The sequence below is a fragment of the Stegastes partitus genome, unplaced genomic scaffold, assembly GCF_000690725.1.
Source record: "Stegastes partitus isolate 25-593 unplaced genomic scaffold, Stegastes_partitus-1.0.2 Scaffold581, whole genome shotgun sequence".
NCBI lineage: Eukaryota > Metazoa > Chordata > Actinopteri > Pomacentridae > Stegastes > Stegastes partitus.
In genome coordinates this window covers 170,151-189,881 of record NW_007578312.1, presented here as the reverse complement: position 1 = coordinate 189,881, position 19,731 = coordinate 170,151, and the positions used below count along the sequence as shown (strand labels likewise).

The 19,731-nt window shown below is 38.1% G+C and overlaps 2 protein-coding genes across 2 annotated transcripts; both read left to right on the top strand.

Moving 5' to 3' along the window:
• Window positions 1-1,736: 1,736 nt before the first annotated feature.
• lbx1b (ladybird homeobox 1b) lies at window positions 1,737-3,052 on the top strand. The gene is made up of 2 exons (XM_008288924.1): window positions 1,737-2,064; window positions 2,565-3,052. Exons 1-2 carry the CDS (start codon window positions 1,737-1,739, stop codon window positions 3,050-3,052), a joined length of 816 nt encoding a protein of 271 aa, XP_008287146.1.
• A 7,127-nt stretch (window positions 3,053-10,179) lies between these two features.
• cenpk (centromere protein K) lies at window positions 10,180-19,675 on the top strand. Its single transcript, XM_008288923.1, has 10 exons — window positions 10,180-10,247; window positions 11,981-12,070; window positions 13,728-13,784; window positions 16,233-16,296; window positions 16,541-16,587; window positions 16,690-16,772; window positions 16,914-17,012; window positions 17,200-17,335; window positions 17,416-17,469; window positions 18,440-19,675. The coding sequence occupies exons 1-10, from the start codon at window positions 10,245-10,247 to the stop codon at window positions 18,593-18,595; spliced, it is 789 nt and encodes a 262-aa protein (XP_008287145.1). The 5' UTR covers window positions 10,180-10,244; the 3' UTR covers window positions 18,596-19,675.
• The last annotated feature ends 56 nt before the right edge of the window (window positions 19,676-19,731 follow it).

Sequence of the window (19,731 nt, the reverse complement as noted above, 5' to 3'; positions counted from 1 at the left end):
GTCTGGCCCTTTTTTTTTTTCCTTCCTACTCATAACATGATAAATTTCAGATGCAGGCACTTCTCACAATATTTTTACATTTATTATTTTTCTTTTTTCCCCATCACTATATAAATAAATAACATTTAAAAACCTTACAAATGACGTTATTGTGTAAACAACGAAAAAAAAGCAAACTGATCTAATATCATCTTGTGTTTTAACACTGAATTTTTTTTTTTAAAAAGCAACATTTACCTTGTTCTGTCTTTCTCTCATCATCATCATCATCATCATCATCACAATAACAATCATCATCATCATCATCATCACGTCTTATTTTTTATTGACGTGAAGCCATAATCACTGGATTATTGATTTACAGCCTCTTGATTTATCATTCGCTATATGAACAAGTTATTATACTATTACATATATTATTATCATTATATTATTAGCAAGAAAAAATGACGCCAAATGGTTAATAAAAGAAACGATCATATTAATACTTTGCTAGGATTTTATCAATTTTAAAAAATCCCCCTTTTATACAACACAGTTATCTTAGTAGTTAATTTTACTTTATTATTCCAACGATTAAATGAAAACTGAAACATCACTAAACGAAAAACGAAATATTCCTTTTGAATGACATTTTTTAATGTCAATTTTAATGACAAATAAAAGACTTTTTTGCCGCACAGTAAACGCAAATACACTCTGTCGCCCACTACTTTGTCAGGCCAGCGCCAAAATAAAGCCATCATGTCAAACCTGCAGGATGCGGGGGAGATTTGAGAGGAAATGAAATATTTCTTGGAAGATATAAAAGGAGCCCTTTCGCCTGAGTTATGGCCCGAGTTTGGCGTTGCTGAGAGGGATGCATGCTGCTCCTTCTCTCCCGCCCCAGAGGAGGTATCATCAGAGCTGATATATGGCCCAGCTCCACATTACCTTTACAAAACAAAGGATCATCCACGCTTTGGGTCGATGAAAAATATCCTTCTGACTATAGCTGCGGCAACTAAAGTAACAGGAGTCGACTTGTCTTTTTCGAATCATCCGGATAATCCAAATACTTTTAAATTGAAGAGCAGAAGCTTAACTATACTTTTTTTGCGCGTAAAAACGCATAAATTGGCTACAGATTGTGATTTCTCTACCCCTATCTCCCTCTTTTTTCTCCTTCTCTCTCTCTCTCTCTCTCTCTCTCTCTCTCTCTCTCTCTTTCTCTGCTTCCCCTCATTTACCCCATATACCTATTCTGGTATCTCACCACACGACTAAATTAGACCAAAGATGATAAGAGCACAAAGCATTATAATTCTGCTGGGCTCCTCCTCCTTCCAGCCATGCGTCCTAATTAATGGGACACCCCCAGTCGCAAAAAGCCCCGCACTGGACTGCAACATAGTCAAAGAGTGAAAGGGAAGAGGGCGAAAGTGCCACTGGAGATAATTGATTACCTACCAATCAATGATAACTTGTTAGTAATCGTCAACTCTTTGGACCTCGCCATTTTCAGGGAGGCACCTCACTCCTGCGGACTTGCTGCTCCCGAGGATCGACACTCTGAACACATCCCATTTTGGAATAAGATTTTCCTTTTCCTTCCTTGTCCCCTATTCTTGTCTTTGTTTTTGTTTTTTGTTTTTTGTTTTTGTCCCCCAAATCTCCAAACTGTTATGTGACTTTTTCCTCCTCGTTTCCAACCTCCGATTATTTCAACTAAGTCTTACAAACTCTGCGTACAACCAATGATGACATCCAAAGAAGTGGCCAAATGTGATGCAGTGGAAAACAGGAGGCGAAGTCCGCTGGACCACCTGCCGCCTCCTGCCAACTCCAACAAGCCGCTGACCCCCTTCAGCATCGAGGACATCCTGAACAAACCGTCGGTGAAACGAAGTTACACAATTTGCGGCACGGCTCATCTAATTTCGTCCTCTGAGAAGCACCGTCCGTCCAGCATCCCTCTGTCGAGTCGGGCTCTGCTCACCCAGACCTCCCCGCTCTGCGCGCTGGAGGAGCTGGCCAGCAAGACCTTCAAGGGGCTGGAAGTCAGCGTTTTACAGGCTGCGGAAGGTAAATCTCCAAACCAAGCAACGAGCTCGACAATTTTTAATTTTACGCATCGAGTTACATTTTTTTTTAAAAATCCTACTTAGGGCCCTGTAGCAGACAGAAAATAGTTTGGCTATATCTTGTAATTTGCACCGAGTCTTAAAATACACTCAAATGTGCTTGTTTAATAGCAGGAGCTAAAATGTACTTTAGAAATATCTCATCGAAGAAAGACGTGTTAATTCTCGGTTCTTCAAGGAAATAAATCGCTACTGCTTTTCTTTAATTTTATGGCCTGGTGTGTCTGGTGCTCAATATTTCCCAGTGGTGTCTGTGTAATATTCTTGTAAGTACCTATTCCCACAAGGACAATAAGACGTTGTCTTTTCTTGGACAGAATCTCTTTCATTGTTATTTTTGTACGTCCCGGTTACTTCCACGCGCACACTGCAAAAGAATTCCTGCACCTACACGAAGCAACGATTCTCACTCAGCATCCGCTTTCTTTCTCTCCCTCACAGGCCGGGACGGGATGACTCTGTTCGGCCAGAGAAGCACCCCGAAGAAACGTCGGAAGTCTCGAACGGCGTTCACCAATCACCAAATCTACGAGCTGGAGAAGCGCTTCCTGTACCAGAAGTACCTGTCCCCGGCCGACCGGGACCAGATCGCGCAGCAGCTGGGCCTGACAAACGCGCAGGTCATCACGTGGTTTCAGAACCGGAGGGCCAAGTTAAAACGGGACCTGGAGGAGATGAAGGCCGACGTGGAGTCGGCCAAGGCCATCGGCCAGGTCCCGCTGGACAAGCTCGCCAAGTTGGCGGATCTGGAGAAATGCGCAAACGGCACGCTGGGCCACCCGCGCGCTGAGTCCCCCGCGCGGGGAGGCCAGCAGGATCACGAGCTCGCTCAGAAACTGCGGACGTCGCCGCTGTCTCCGTTCTCAGACCACACAACGAGCAAGGAGTGCTCGGAGGACGAGGACGTGGAGATTGATGTCGATGACTGATGGTGCAGCGAGGAGCTCGACGCGCAAACACACACAAACACAGAGAGACACGATTTAAGAAAAAGAAAGAAAAACCCACCGAGGACTTGTAACTTACTGCTTATATTGTATACCATATCTCAGAACATGTACCAAAATGTAATGACTTTTATATCGGCACAGATATTCATAGTGAAGCATGAACACACAACAAGAAATATGCAGTGGTATTTTACAATGTATTCATTAGCGAACTGTTAGCAGACTTCTTTCGATCAAAGCAATATGGTCTAAAATGACATAAGTAACTTATTTTTTTACAGCTTAGGCCAACACACACACACACACGCACACACACGCAAACACATATGCATTCAAACAAACACACACACACACACACATGCATTTAAACACACACACACCTGCTCTGTTGCTTTCCCCGTTAAGGCCTCTCTCTCTCCAAACACACCCAACAATGAAAGTGCTCCAATTTTCCGTATTTTTTGCATGTAAATGCATGATTTGATTTGTGATCATTATCTATTTATTTCTACTTTCTTCTTCTTCTTTTTTTTTTTAATATTTATTTTTTGCTTTTGTATTTTCTGTGAGCCAAAATCGCCATTGAGTCACTGTGTCACTGCCGGCTCTTCCTCCTCCTCCTCCTCCTCCTCTTCCTCTTCCTCTTCCTCTTCCTCCTTCTCTTCATCATCAGCATCATTATTTGGCTGTTGGCTTCAGTTCATGTTCAGTGCATGATGATGATGATGATGATGATGATGATGATGATGATGGTGAAAGGCAAACTCACAGTTACGGAAAATGCTCGACCGATGGCGAGAAACAGCAGCTACTTATTGCAGTGATTTTGACGAGCTCTAGGCTATACTTTTTAGATTTATTGTTTGGATACAATAGATTTACAGTTATAAATTTGTTATGTTTTGTACACCTGTAAGTGCCTTTCTAAAATCAGGACATTATTTGAAAAACCAATGCACAGACTGTAATGTATATAGGCTACTATGGGAATAAAAATGGCTTTTCTGAAGATTTATTTTATGTCTTGAATTAATATCGCGTTTTTTTTGTTTTGTTATTATTGTGCGTATAAAAGCCTGTTTTTCTTTTATTATTGAAGGCAGGGAAAAATGATTCCTTGCCAAATCTGGCCGTGTAAACCCATCAAAAGCGGGCTATTTAGAGTTATTATGCTGAACTTATTTTGTCCTCTTTGTGTGATTTTTTTTTCTCTGCTAGGATGCTTTAAACATTTTGTGGCCCGGAATCTCACGTCCCCTTTCACATCCTCTAAATGCGTATCGTGGCTTCTTGACCCTTAGACGTGTTTCTCCTTTCGTGGCAAAAATTTATGTGAGAAACACAAATCTGGTGCCGGGGGAGAGAGGAAAAAAAAGGCGAAGGATGGCACAAAACACAAAGTTTTGGGCCAGTTTCCCCGACTCTTTTATTAGACCCCCTTTTTTTTTGTTCTGCGGGACTGGGCCGTAATTTTGAGCGTAAAGCATGAAAAGTGGGGACAAATGAGCAGCGTTCCCCTGATGGGACGAGCCACAAAGGAGCAGGGCCGCTCCCCCGCAGGCAGCAATACTGAGACAAGTGTGTCCCACCGCACAGAAAGGACGCAAACGTTTGGAAGCCATATGGTTTTTGAAATTTCCTCACAATTTCAGACAATTTGATGGATTGAGTTAACCCTCCCTTTAAACAGTTTAACTGGGTGCGAACAAAGGCCATAATGCCTACATAGACTCTCCCTTCATGAGGGCATCTGCGGCTATTAATGTCTGGCCCTTTTCTTCAGCCTGGCGTTTTGAACAAGTCAATGAATTACAATGAAACTGCCCCTTTTTTGTGAGCCGCTTGTCTTTCTGCGCCTTTTTAAGCTCTGGAATAATATGTTTGACTTCTGTCCAAGAACCCTTTTTTTTTCTTTTTTTTTTTTTCTTCCCCCTAAACCAGAAATGGATTTTTGTTGAAAGTGTTTTTAATGTTAAGCAGAGAGCCATAAAGAGTTTAGACTGACATTTATGCCAAAGTCTGGTTAGGGAGCCCTTTTGTTTGTTTTCTTCTCATCTCTCTCTTTTTCTCTCCCTTTTTTTCTTCTTCTGTCTTTTGATTTCTTTTGTCTTTAAGGAGTTTAATGAAGCTGAAAACATGGTGATGTGAGAAAGACAGAGTGCCCAGAAGAAGAAGAACTCAAAAGGCAACCTCCCGTTTAACCCTCTTTGTTAAAAGAAACGATAAGTGGAGCTGTCTTCTTGTGACTAGTTTTATAGTGTTTGCTCTTTTTTTTTTCTTTTTAATTTCTTTTATATATGTTTTTTTCATTCAGGTCAACGTGAATAAGTTTATAGGCCTATAAGCTCCTAATACAACCAAAGTTATTGTAAAAGCTCTGCAGGCAAATTAGTCTTATAAAAATATTGCCTTTATAGGCAGTGTGGCTTATGAGAGATTATAATTGTGAGCAAATGTGGGTTTATCAATGTATTTGTCAACAACGCCCATAACTGGATGCTGGTATATAATTAGATAATGAATTACAACTCAATAAAACAAAATGATAATATAACAGAATATGTCTTAAAGGAGAAGTACTAATTGTTTGCAAATACTGTGAAAAAAAAATGTGCTTATGTCTTCCTAAAGCTACATTATAAACCTTTTTGTTTTTTTTTAGTTTTTATACATGATGAAAAATGCAAAATAAGGCTTTAATCTGGGGTAATTTAAACTTAGTAGTAAATCCAAGGGACCCCTTCATTTTAAAGGTCCGAAGGAAAAAAAAATCAATTCAATTCAATTATTTTGAAAATTGACCTGCAAATATGAACATGTCAGTTTAAAACTTATCTTGTGGTATGTGTGTAAATATGTGTGTGTGTGTGTGTGTGTGTGTGTGTGTGTGTGTGTGTGTGTGTGTGTGTGTGTGTGTGTGTGTGTGTGTGTGTGTGTGTTCTGGAGCCTATCCTGAATCAAGCATATTTATGAAGGGAGAGAGTGTTAAGGCAGGCTAAGTTTATGGATTTCACTTGCTTATTTTATGAGGGCTTGTCAGGCGGGCCCGGTGATAAGTAATACTACAGTCTGAGGGACCACTTCGTGGTAATTAATCTGGAGGTCTTAAGTGTATTTCAGTATTTCACTTCAAGATAGAAAAAATCACTACTTCAATCGTCCGGAAAATTGAAGTTTGATGCATGAGTCCCTACTGAAACAATAGTACAGCCCTCTCTCTTTTCATCTCTTCCCCTCCCCTTTTTTATTCTCTGCCTCTCTCTCTTTTATTACTTGTGGAAAAACAGTGTCAGGTGCAAAGTGCAAACTCACGTTTGAGGCAATAGTCCAGTGACAGCGAGAAGAGCATCAAAATTAATTATGTTTTCCATGTTGTCTTCTTAAAAATAAAACAAAGCGCAGAAAAATAAAAAATAATGCAAAGGATTCAAATAGTCCCTCAGTTCATTATTATTATTATTATTGTTATTGAATAAGTGTAAAAAGGAGATCTGTAAATGACTTTATATTTGCCTGCAGTTAAATCACTCTATATATCTAAATAGAACCGAAATGTAGAGTTTTAATCATAGCCTTCCTGTGGAGCCAGTTAATACTTCAAACTTCAATTTTACGGGCGATTGAACTAAGCATGTTCCTGACAGAATTGATGTATGTATTAATTTCCTTTAACTGTTGATTAATTAGGCTGCGCTGAAGGCCCAAATGGAATGGGTTTGCTCAGAAATTTGCATATTAATCAAATTCTAGTTGATCATTCAAATAATCAAGGCTATGTGATTTTTAGGGCTGTAGCTGGAAAACATGGAAAATAGAAAATGTGTTCTCACTGCTGCTGCTGCTGCATGTCCACTCTTAAAATCAAACATCCAAAGAGAGTCAGTCAGACTATTTGGACAAAATTGTTTATCCAGTTTTGTTGAAATAAATGCAGTGATACATTAATAGAAATACAACCAAACAACAGCAAATCTAAGAGCTGGTGGATTATAAATAAACAGGAGAGTGTGAGAGAGGAGGGAGACAGAGAGGAGAAAGGGTTGCATCATGGTTTTATTTTGTACATTTTGCACTATTTAAATTATGAAAGAGATTGTTTTTTGTTTGTTTTTAAGAGATTGCCAGCAGTGTGGATTTCAGAAGCAGGCTGCTACAGATCATTTGGGGTGATAAAACCACTGCAAGACAGTAGGATAACCAAAAAACAAAAAAAGATGTTAGAAAAGACTATTGTGGACGCCCCTATAGCTCACCTGGTTGAGGGGGCTACCCATAAACAGGGGCTGCAGTTCCCCGACGCAGCAGTCGTGAGTTTGACTCCCGACAAAAGATGTGGAATAAATAGAAGTAATCAGTGTCTAATAATAATAATAAAGTAGTCAAACGGACACACATCTAAATCTGATGGACTCTTCGTTTAAATGATGTGTCAGAACGAAACATACTGGTTAGAAAAAAAACTGTTAATGTTCAAGAAGAAGAAGAAGTGCAGATGATGACAAGCTGCAAACTGCAGTCAGCCGCTTGGCTTCAGAGCAGAGAGACAAACAGAGACACCTGCTGGTGTTTAAAGGACGGTGACTTGCAGTACAGTAAGCACGTAACCAGCCATGGAGTGTGTGTGCGTGTGTGTGTGTGTGCGCGCGTGTGGGTGTGTGTGTGGGTGTGTGTGTGTGCAATTAAATATTTAACTAAAGCGAATACTGCACAGTGACACCAAATTGTCATATTAATATCTGTGTATTTCAACCTGCTCTCTTTGCCTGATCATAATCAAATTTATTTGGCAAATTATTCTAGATTTACAGCGTAAACTTGTTAAAAAAAAAAAAAAAAGGTTAGTATTTAGACAAAGTATCATCTGTATGTGACAAAGTATGTTTGGGAAAATTTTTAATTTTTATTGAATTTTACCTTTTTTATTCAGAGATTTTTTTCTGTATTTTTGAAACATTTAAAAATACCAATAAAATTACAAAAACAGATGAATTTACATGACTGATGCAAATCTATGTCCATTGTTTTTATACATGTAAATATCTGTCATTAAAATTTTAAAAGCCAAAAAATTACACATGAAAATTGTAAACATAAGGCTACAATTTTTTTAAGGGAAAATTACTGTATTTTAAAGAGGTGGCATTTTCCAGCATTTTTTGGCACCAAAATGCCTTTTTAAAATGTTTTTTTTACATTGTGTGTTGCAAGATGATGTATAATTAAACATTTGATTGTAATGTTATAAGTGAACAGCACAAAATAAAAGTCAAAAGCAGTATAACAGTAAAGGCTCTCATTACAGCTTCAGGTGTTCTCCTGATTTTCACTCCAAATTCTGACAGATTTGTTCCCTTTAAAGAAAATACTGAATTCTCTTTTAATTTGAAAAACTACTAAATCCTTGATACACAAGGAATCAATTGAACATCATCACTTTACAAGGGGTACTGATTGCAGTCTTTTTCCTTTCTCTCAGTTAAAATGTCTTTTCTGACAACCCAAAAACACCATGTTAAAGATAATAATAGTTCTTCTCTGTCAATTTTTATTCTTTTGCACAAAATTGATTTACTGTCCAGCACATTTGAACCCAAAATGACACTTGCTGCAGCCTCACCTCACCAAATACTGACGACGAAGTAGAAGTACAACACGTAAGTTATGTGTAAAAGCGCAGATATGTACCTAAAGTAAGAAAATAAAAAACGGAAAATGTCCCCTTCACCCTTTCGAACCCCCAAACCTGCCAGTGGACTTGAAAGGACTGCTATCTTTGTTTTTCTTTCTTTTAAATCACTGAAAGTACACCAGTTATCAAAGCCAGAAACTGTAAATTCAGACAGAATCATAAGATTTTTAACTTTCAGACGGTCCATGAATTAATTATGTCACATGTTTTGTGAGAAAAACTGTCAAATCTAAGCTTAAAACTGTGATAAATTCTTCAAACTTCCTTAATTCTACAGATGTACTCTACTACTGTACTCTACTCTCTACACCACCCTTGTACTCTATCCAGAGTCTGTAAAAAAATCTAAAATCCTGCACTCCTCAGCAGAATTGTGACATCTTAAGAGACTCATCAAAAGTCACATGACAAGAATTCATGGACTTTTCAGCTGAACTGCTGGCAGTGTTAACACAAAGCAGATAAGAGACAAGTATGGAAACAAATTGAAATTGTAAAGAGCTAAATATCTGTAGAACAGAAAGCCACCATTTTTAGATCACCCATGACCACTTAGAAAATTGTTGTACTTGTTGATTGCAGTTTTTTCAATTTGTGTAGAATAAATATTTATAGAAATTCAACATTGTTTTTCCCCAATGAGCATTATAACTTTGTCATACTGCACACAGAAGACATTTTTTTGACTTTTCTCTACTTCTACCCATGGTCGGGCCATTTCTATAAGGAAAAATAAGCCCACAGCAAGAAAAATTTTATTTATTTATTTTTTTTTAAAAAGTCCTGGAACTGCTTAGGGTTCAGCAGGATATAAGCATTGTGTTATAATATTATATTATATGATTTCCGCTAATGCATCGACATGCAGGCAACATTTTAATGTTCCGAGATGAGAATCGGGAGATTTTAAGTTCAGCTGGATAGTCACCAACATTTAACATTTTAATTTATGATTAATATTGTATTTTGAAAGCTGACCAAATGCTGCTGAGTGTAAAAGTCTGCATCGTAAGTAATTAGTGTCTGTCGCTGTGGGAAAAAAACGTAGTTGGGATAAATATAGTGGAGTGAAAAAGACAATAGTTTCCTGGAAGTTGGAGTTTTCCATCCTTAAGTAAACCACAGGTGCTTCAAAACAGTAGTTTTGCTTAGTTTATCTATGTAGTTCGTTTATCTGTATATATAAATCATATTTTGACCATTGAAAAGAGAAAAGAAATTAACCCTCACTCACTGCTAGGGGATTTTTACAGAGTTTCAGTTCTACATGACTACAGCTCACAGATTTCAAAACCCTTCTGTGTAAAGCTCATTTAGGAACACCATTCATCGCACCTGCGCAGTTATGCGCAACATCAGCGCTCACCAACACTCCTCTGTCGCAGCTCATACGTCATCAACCGTTGGCGGTATTTTGAAAAAGCAGCGGCGATCTTTTGTTGTGGTCCGTGAAGTGCAGAAAAACCTGTGGATTATATAAATATGGTAAGTTTGCACGCAGTCTGAATATATGTTAAGGGGTTCTACGCGTGCATAAGAACTTATCACCTTGTTTTTTTCATGTATTACACAGAATTTGGGTTCTGCTAACGTTCGCTCGAGTCTGTTCGACTTTTCACTTAACTAGCTGATAGCTAGTAAGCACTACGAAGTATATTTAGCTTACCCAGAGTATCTTTCAGTTGTCTGGTTTCTCTTAACCAAAAAACAGTCTCGATATGCGTTCCCTCCTGAAGCTGGTTACCAGCTCGTTAAGTCAACTAGTGTTCGTGAACGTGGATGTCAGCGCGTTCACATGAAAGAGGCGGAGCTGGCTACAGGTGACCGATCACAGACATGGACAGGGAGACTGGCACCATAGTGGCATCTTTTACAAATGATGGCCAAACTATAATATCGGAGAAATACGAAGATTAGGTCCGCAGCCAAAGCAGGATGGAAAACTGGAAAAAACTGCAGACTGATAACAGGCTTATCAATTCGTATGTGTACATATCCATCTGTAAACTCACCTTGTCACCATGTCATAGCTGCACTTATCCATATATAAAATTCACTATGTCATATATTTACATATCCATGTGTAGATTCATCGTGCCTGGTCTAGTGTCTCTATTAGACTTTTAATATTATATCAGTATTTTTTAGCCTCTTTGTACTTTTGAGTTTTTTGCCCTGCTTCTTTCATGGCTTATCTGTATCCAGCTGCTGTAACATGTGAATTTCCCTGGTGAGAGATCAATAAAGCTGATCTTTTCTTATCTTATCTGAAATTATCAGAGCACAAGTAGATCTGACTATAGCTGTATATTCTATCAAATTAATGTGTTACTTAGATGCACTCTTCTAGTGTGTAGCCTAAGACAGTTTTATCCTTTTAGCAGCAAATCTGGTGTTATTAAATGATCTGAAAGAAAGTTTTTTTTTAAATAAAAACAACAGCTGTCAGGGAAGAAAGCTGCAAAACTGTGGGAAACCTCAAACTTTTAGATCTATACAGTAATATCATTATCATTTACAATATTACTTTTCTCAATAGTTTGTGCAATCTCAGTGTCAGCATTATGTGTACCATGTCATTTTTATGTGCAATATTTTGATTATATGTCTTTTATTTCATGGAGAACAATATCAATATGTATAATATTTTATTTTTTCATATCATTTTTATGTGCAATATGTCATTATCATGTGTGATAGTATTTATAATTACTATTCTGGCCATGTTTTAACTGACTTGTTTTATTTCAGTAATATATAGTACTTGTATGTTTCTACTAGTCACGCTACATGTCATGTTTTTGTTTGTTTGTTTGTTTGTTTGTTTTTGGGTGCAAGTAAAGAAAAAATGTAAAAACATCAGTCAAATTAATAAGTAAGCTTATTGCAAATCTTATAAAGTGCAAGTCTATAGTACTTTAATGAAATGGCTTTGAAATTGCTTGTACCTCTAAAACATTTGACTTACTCTTACTCCCTCTTTATATCTGCACACCGAGCTCTGCTAAATCCTCTAATGCTGATGATATTTTCCAAGAACTGATTGGAAGTAAACCCCCGTTGTAGTACCAAATACCCAATGTTTAACCTGAAGTTACCGTGATAACCCTGAATCCTGCTTTGTAGTACAGGCCTCTGCACTGTCTCAGCTTTATTTGTGTGCAGCACTTTGCATTTAAATGTACCCAAATTCAAATCTGTCTGTTTTCCATGTTCAGGCTGAGGTGAGACCAGGCAGCCAGCTGTCAGAGGCTGCTCAGTCTGAGCTGCTGGACCTGTGTGAGGATCAGTTTGCTCAGCTGGAAAAGGTAAACACATGTTTTTAACCTCATGATATAGGCTTTAAAGGTCTCATATGGTGAACATCTATTTTATTGTATTTTGGAGCTGTTATAAACTTGGAAGTGTAGAGTAAAAACTGCTCAAGCCCCCCCACAGCTAAACCCTTCTGCGACATCAGATATGAAACATTCCCACATACATAGAACATACCCACCACAGTGACAGAGAGAGCCACAGCATTTATGTGATATCTGTCCTTCACCTGAGATTGGGAATCAAGAGATGTATAATACATAATAATGAAATCATAAACAAAAGACAAGATCTTAACTAATCGCAAACTTAATTAATAGCTAATAGAAAACTTAATTACTTAATTATTGCAATTACTTTTGGGTCATGTGCAATAACCCCTTTCTTATTTTGTTATTTATTTTCACTTAGTGCAGTAACGCAACAGTATTTATAACTTTATTTAATTTATATCAGGTATTTTAACTGTGTGTATTTTTACCACTGACCCTGCATCATCATTCGTTCTGCTGCAAATCCTTGATGTCATTTGTATGAATGACAATAAAGTAGTCTGAATCAGAATCTGAATCGGAACTTATTAAAATAGTTTATCTAGAATTTCCCTAATCACTGAAAACTCTGTCCATATGTTTTGATAATGTAACTACTACTTTACCAACAGTAAACTAAAAGTATCAGCTGTGATGCAGGACGGCTATTATACAACAAATGATTTAACTGCAGATTATAAACTGTGACACTGTGTGTGTGAATGACAGCTCGCCTGTCTAACGGGCTTACCATTAGATCCTGATCAATCCTCTCTCCATGTTGTGGCTGAGTAACCAGTTGTCATCTAGCTCAAACTTTGCATAATCCTGCCCGCTCACCGCCTGCTGCTTGCAAGATGAGTCATTCCCAGTCAGCAGCTACCTGTCCACCAGGTTTGTTTACTTTCAAGAGCTACTTCTGCTAACTGTAAAATAAATCAGCCACAAGCAAAGCTTGAGTAAATGAAAGTATTTTTATTCACTCCCAGCATCTGAGGAACTGAAGACTCGGGGGATTACCTTTATTATTAATGGCAATGTCACCGCAACAATTGGAAAATCTTTAGTGTTAGTGTAATGTACAGCTAATGTGGTTAACATTACCATAAGCTTGAATTGTATAGTCACTGGTCAGAGCTCTGTGGAAATTGTAACGCTGAAGGACACTGAGATTAGGATCAATTTTGAAACCAATAAACAAGGACTGTCAGGGATACTGTGTTTCAATGTTGCCTGTTGTGCTTCACTGCAACTAAAACACAGCCAGTCTTTACGTCTGTTTGCTTCTCTCTTGCTCTCTCTGCTCACATATTGTGTATTTGAATACAGCCAAAGTCCCAACAATATTCAATATAAAATAACTGCTTAGAGAGAAAGTTGGAATCATTGGAAAGTCCTGGTCTCACACACTCAATCACATCAGTGCTGACTTGGGGGCTGTCAGCTGTTTTGCTCGGCATTGTCATGGTTAACCATCTTTGCAGTGTTTTAAAGACGCATTGTGGTTAAATGTGAGGCTTTAATTTATTTGCTGGAAAGGGGCAATGTGGGACCTTTAACTAATTGCTGGATGTGCTGAAATGGTACAAACCGCAGGCTCTGTTTCTCTCTGTTGCAGCTTCAGAATGAGATTATACTGTGTGAACCAGATTCCTGTGAGACTCCACAAGATCAGGTGAGAATATTGTACTAGAACGTTAATTTATTCACCTTCTAGGTTTACTGACAAACTAACTTTAACGTCTCAAAAATATTTAAGTTTTCTATTTACACATATTGAGATACTGTAGTTACATGAGATGTAAAATGATTTGATGAAATGGTCAAATTAATGCCTGTTGGTTCCAAAGATGTCCGTCACCAACGTTAAAGCTCACACAACCCATTATTATGTGCACATTGCCTCAAAAGTCTTTATCGGGACAAGCAAAACGACCTACAGCTGTGTGCATCAATTCTAGATATTTTTAGCACCACTAACTTTAAGCATGCTAAGCATTAAAGGGAGGCACCATTAAAAAACAAAATGGGGGAGAGCTGTTAAAGAGGCGTCCCTAACAGGAGCAGCTAAGCGTAACCTAAATGGCGAGTTTGAATAACATACACTATATTGCCAAAAGTATTGGCTCACCTGCCTTGACTCGCATATGAACTGAAGTGACATCCCATTTTTAATCCATAGGGTTTAATATGACGTTGGTTTACCCTTTGCAGCTATAACAGCCTCAACTCTCCTTGGAAGGCTGTCCACAAGGTTTAGGAGTGTGTTTATGGGAATTTTTGACCTTTCTTCCAGAAGCGCATTTGTGAGGTCACACACTGATGTTGGACGAGAAGGCCTGGCTCTCAGTTTCCGCTCTAATTCATCCCAAAGGTGTTCTATCAGGTTGAGGTCAGGACTCTGTGCAGGCCAGTCAAGTTCTCCCACACCAAACTCTCTCATCCATGTCTTTATGGACCTTGTTTGTGCACTGGTACACAGTCATGCTGGAAGAGGAAGGGGCTAACTCCAAACTGTTCCCACGAAGTTGGGAGCATGGAATTGTCCAAAATCTCTTGGTATGCTGAAGCATTCAGAGTTCCTTTCACTGGGACTAAGGGGCCAAGCCCTGCTCCTGATAAACAGCCCCACACCATAATCCCCTTTCCACCAAACTTTACACTTGGCACAATGCAGTCGGACAAGTATCGTTCTCCTGGCAGCCGCCAAACCTAGACTTGTCCATCAGATTGCCAGATGGAGAAGCACGATTCATCACTCCAGAGAACACATCTCCACAGCTCTAGAGTCCAGTGGCAGCATGCTTTCCAGCACTGCATCCGACGTTTTGTATTGCACTTGGTGATTAATGGCTTGGATGCAGCTGCTCTAGCATGGAAACCCATTCCATGAAGCTCTCTACACACTGTTCTTGAGCTAATCGGAAGGCCACATGAAGTTTGGAGGTCTGCAGCGATTGACTCTGCAGAAAGGTGGCGACCTCTACTCCCTATGTGCCTCAGCATCCGCCAACCCCGCTCTGTCAGTTTACGTGGCCTACCACTTCGTGGCTGAGTTGCTGTCATTCCCAATTGCTTCCAATTTGTTATAATACCACTGACAGTTGACTGTGGAATATTTAGGAGCAAGGAAATTTCACGACTGGACTTGTTGCACAGGTGGCATCCTATCACAGTACCATGCTGGAATTCACTGAGCTCCTGAGAGCAACTCATTCTTTCATAAATGTGTGTAGAAACAGTCTGCATGCCTTGGTGTTTGATTTTATACACAATATGGCCATGGAAGTGATTGGAACACATGATTTCGATTATTTGGATGGGTGAGTGAATACTTTTGGCAATATAGTATAGAATTTTAAGGACTCAAATCCACCCTTATGAGTTTCATACCACACAAACCAAATAATTCAATTCAATTCAATTCAATTTTATTTGTATAGCGCATATTTACAACAACAGTCATCTCATAGCGCTTCACAAAGGCAGAGACAGAAACACCCAACAATCCAAAACATTTGGATTCCCTATAAGCTTCAGCAGTCCGCTGAATATTGGTGTACATGCCGCACTGCTTCAGTGTGACTCATCCCTACTTGTCAAAATTCATCTGAATTTGTCGTCAACACAAATAAACTATCTTCCAAAAAAAAAAAAGCACAAATATCTGCAACCTCCTACGTACTTGTTGGTACAACTCCAGTTGAGGTACCGCCAAATCTTTGCAAGACTTGTTTTTGTGGCATGCAATAAAGGTTTTTAGTTACCAGTTTTTATTAACTGCAAACTAGAAAGAAAAGTGTGAGTTTCTTTTCTTTTGTGTGTCCCTTGCAGTTTTAAATTGGTGTCTTTTTGGGAGCTTTACAATCCATTTAATAAACAACTGAGATACATTTATAATTAAGTGTTGAAATGAATATATAAAAATAGCTTTGGTAAAATTAGGATTTTTAACAAAAAAATGTTGCTTCACATTTTGCAAAATACCATTAGCCATTTTGTTTTTTATTTGTATTATGTGACATTTATTTATTTTATAGAAGTAACTTAACTTAATCATCTTTTACAAATGTGGTGTATTGTGATGCATTTTCTGTGAATTGTGGCTTTTCCTCTCCAACAGTCAGTAAACAGACTGATGGCAACAGAAGCTGAACTGAAGCAGTGGCTGACGGTGGAGCCCAAATGTAAGTCCTCCATTCATCCGGAGGTGGAGGTAATATAAGTGGGATATAATATAATGTAATATAAGTATTTACAAGTGGAATATTAATATTGTGAATCACTGCTACAGTTTTATGCATCAGACACTGTTATTGAATGGAGAATTCTATATTAAATTGTGATTCCGGACTTTTAAATTTAAATATTTGATATTAAATTTTCTGTCTTTAATGTGTGTTTTTATTTTTTTATTTTTGCTCCATCCAGTGATCGCACAAAATTCTGAAATTTTACTTCACGCTGGAAAAGAGGAAGTATGTGTAAAATGCCACACTGAGATATATTACCTGCTAAAATTTCAATTTGAATGCATTACTTCTTTCATGCAATCCATTTCCTCACTTTGTTTTCCACAGATGCTGAAACTGTGTTCTGAGCTTGAGATGGTTGTTTCTTGTTATGAAGCCAAGAGAGACAAACTGAGAGAGACTAAAGAACTGTATGTCACCATTTAGTAACATAGCAAATGTTCAATAAGTTAATGTCCTTCCTCAGAGCATATAAACACTTTTTTTAAATTCTCTTTCAGAGATTTTTTTCCTTTCTGTTTTATTCTGAAAGCGTCATGTATATTTTATAGGGAACACAAGTGGCTTGAGGAGAAGAAAGACATGCTGATAGCTACCAGTGAGCATGTTAACCGGATTCAAATGGAAAAGGAAAACTTATCAGAGCATAGGTGAGTGTGAATGAAAAGAGTGCAAGTTTTGCAGTATATTCCCAACAGAAGTCAGCAAAACATGAAGATTAACAGATATGTAATAGTAGGACAAATATACTATTAAAACATTAACTAATGTAACTATATACAAATTTAACTATAAAATCTTGTAAAAACAGCATTTTTATGTGTGTGTGTCTCACAGTATGCTGCAGGACACAAAAGCAAAAATCCAGAAGATGAAGGTCTATCAGGAAAGGCTGATGGAGTCGCTGGGTGAGATCCTGGAGAAGCACGTTCCTCCTCCTCAGAATGAATCCAGTACAAGCAAGAAGAAAAGGGTTCGGTGACCTACTTCACATGCAAAATCTGTGTTGTTACAGCTCCAGTGTTTCTTACAGTCTTTTGTTTTCATTTTCAGAACAATGCACTTGAGATAAACAAGGACCTGGTTTTGCTCAATGAAATACTGGAGGTGGGTTTTCACACACTGCATAATCAACTCCAGTATCACATTTAAATTAAACCGTTTAATGTTTAGCTCTGTTGATCCTACTAAGTGCTGGCTATCTGTCAGTAACTTTTAGAGGGATTCTGGAAAGATATTTTGACAGGTTTGTTCATCAACAACAACCAAATTAAATTTCAGTTGTATGAATTCTTCCTGTCTGGATGAGAGTGACTGCTTTGAGCTCCAGTCAAGTGACAGCTTGAAAAGTTATTATTCTCACTTCAATTCAATTTTATTTGTATAGCGTAGTTTACAACGTATGTCATCACATCGTGCTTAACATAGTAAGGTATATGTAAGGTAGACCTTACAAATTTAAACAGAGAACCGAGAGAACAGAGAACAGTCCAAACTACAGATTTTACGGTATCCTGGTGGCAAAAGGCAACTTTGGATTGTTGATTTCTCTGTAAATTTGTAAGGTCTATACCTTACTTTGTTAAGCACTGTGTGATAATGTGTTGTAAACTGCGCTATACAAGTAAAATTGAATTGAATTTGGACGCTGCTATAGCTCACCTGGTTGAGCTGGCATCCCATGTGCAGGGCTACAGTCCCAATGTGGAGGTCATGAGTTCGAATCCCGCTCATGACCCTTTCCCACATGTCCTCCCCCCATTCTTCTCCCCGACTTTTCTGTCTCTCTCTCACTAACACTATCCAATAAAGGCACAAAGGCCAAAAAAATAACTTTAAAAAAAATTGAATTGAATTGAAATTGAATCGATGCAAATACACATGAACGAGTGATTTATATCTATGCTTTGGGCATCACTTGTCAATTAATCTTAATAGTCCTAATCTTCATCTTTGGTGTCTCAGTCCAGTGTGCATTACTAAACTAATGCAAAATACAACTCAAAACCTGTAAAGCTGTCTAACTTCCTGATGTTTTTGACTTCAGTATCTCCCCCTGTCTTCTGTATGCCTGCAGGTGCTCATGAACAAGGTCCTGAACACACCACATGACCCCTACGTGACAATAGACGACACATTCTGGCCGCCGTACGTAGAAATGCTGCTCCGCTATGGGATTGCAGTGAGGCACCAGGAGAATAACTTCAAGATCCGCCTGGAAACCTTTTTCTAAGGCCTCTTAAGCACCTATCTATGAGTGGTTCTAATTCAAGTCTGCTTGTGCAGTGCAGTCAAGCTGATATGAAGGCAAACTGTGCAGGGAAAGCAACACCACTAGCGATTCACTGTATCTATTTGTGTATCACAGTTGCAAACTGCAGATTTTTTCAGTCGTTCATTTATGCCTTGAGTACTTTTTAGGTCTAGATGTGTTTGTACATACAGAATAACTACGTGCATTTTATGAAGTCCAAGAAAACCCAAATTTCAGTTCTAAGCATATCAAGATTTAATTCAGATATATTTTTTACATTGAAATTTTTACTGTATGTTGCAGTGGAACTTGGTTTAATACTTCATGGATTGGAAATTTTATAGACTGAACAAAAACATAAATGCAGCATACAAATGGTCTGTTTTTAAAATTCTTCTCTGAGGCAAAAATCTTGTTTTTGTTGTTCTAATTAGAGAAGGGTTCAGTATAACTACTTGTGGACAAAAGGTTTTTGAGCTGTTCAGCTGGTGACAAATTCTTGACTAGTGAGTTAATCCACACCCTCTTTGGGTGTGTCTTTATAAGGACAATGATCAGATAGCATGACCAGTGACTGTGAAAGGCCACCTAAAAATGCAGTTTTATTCTAATAAATACCACAGATGACAGGACTAAGATGAGAACCGGCTGTTGGTCTGTTGGATGCTGACAGATGTCAGTTAGGGCCGTAGTCAGAAACTTAAATGTCCAGAAATGCCTCATTTGTTGTCTAAACAAAAACCTGATGCTCTGGATAGATGTACCCCTTCTATTGTGGAGATGCTGTGTGTTGGAACATAAAAATACTAATTGTCTATGTTAAAAAGAATAGACAGAATTGAGTAAAATATTACATGCTGCGTTTATATTTTTGTTTTTCACCAGATTTGTTTTTATCAGTGTTCTTAAAATTGGCTGTTTTTCTGATCTCTTAAAATGAACTTTCTTAAACCTTCAGTTACTCCAATAATGTACTGTGTATATATGTAGATTTTATTCATGTTTGTTTTTATATGTTTTGTTGTTCATATTCAATAAACTTCATATGTGACGTTTCTACGTTGTTGTTGTTCAATGGAAGCAGATTTTTTTTTCTTTTAAATCGTCGGTTATCT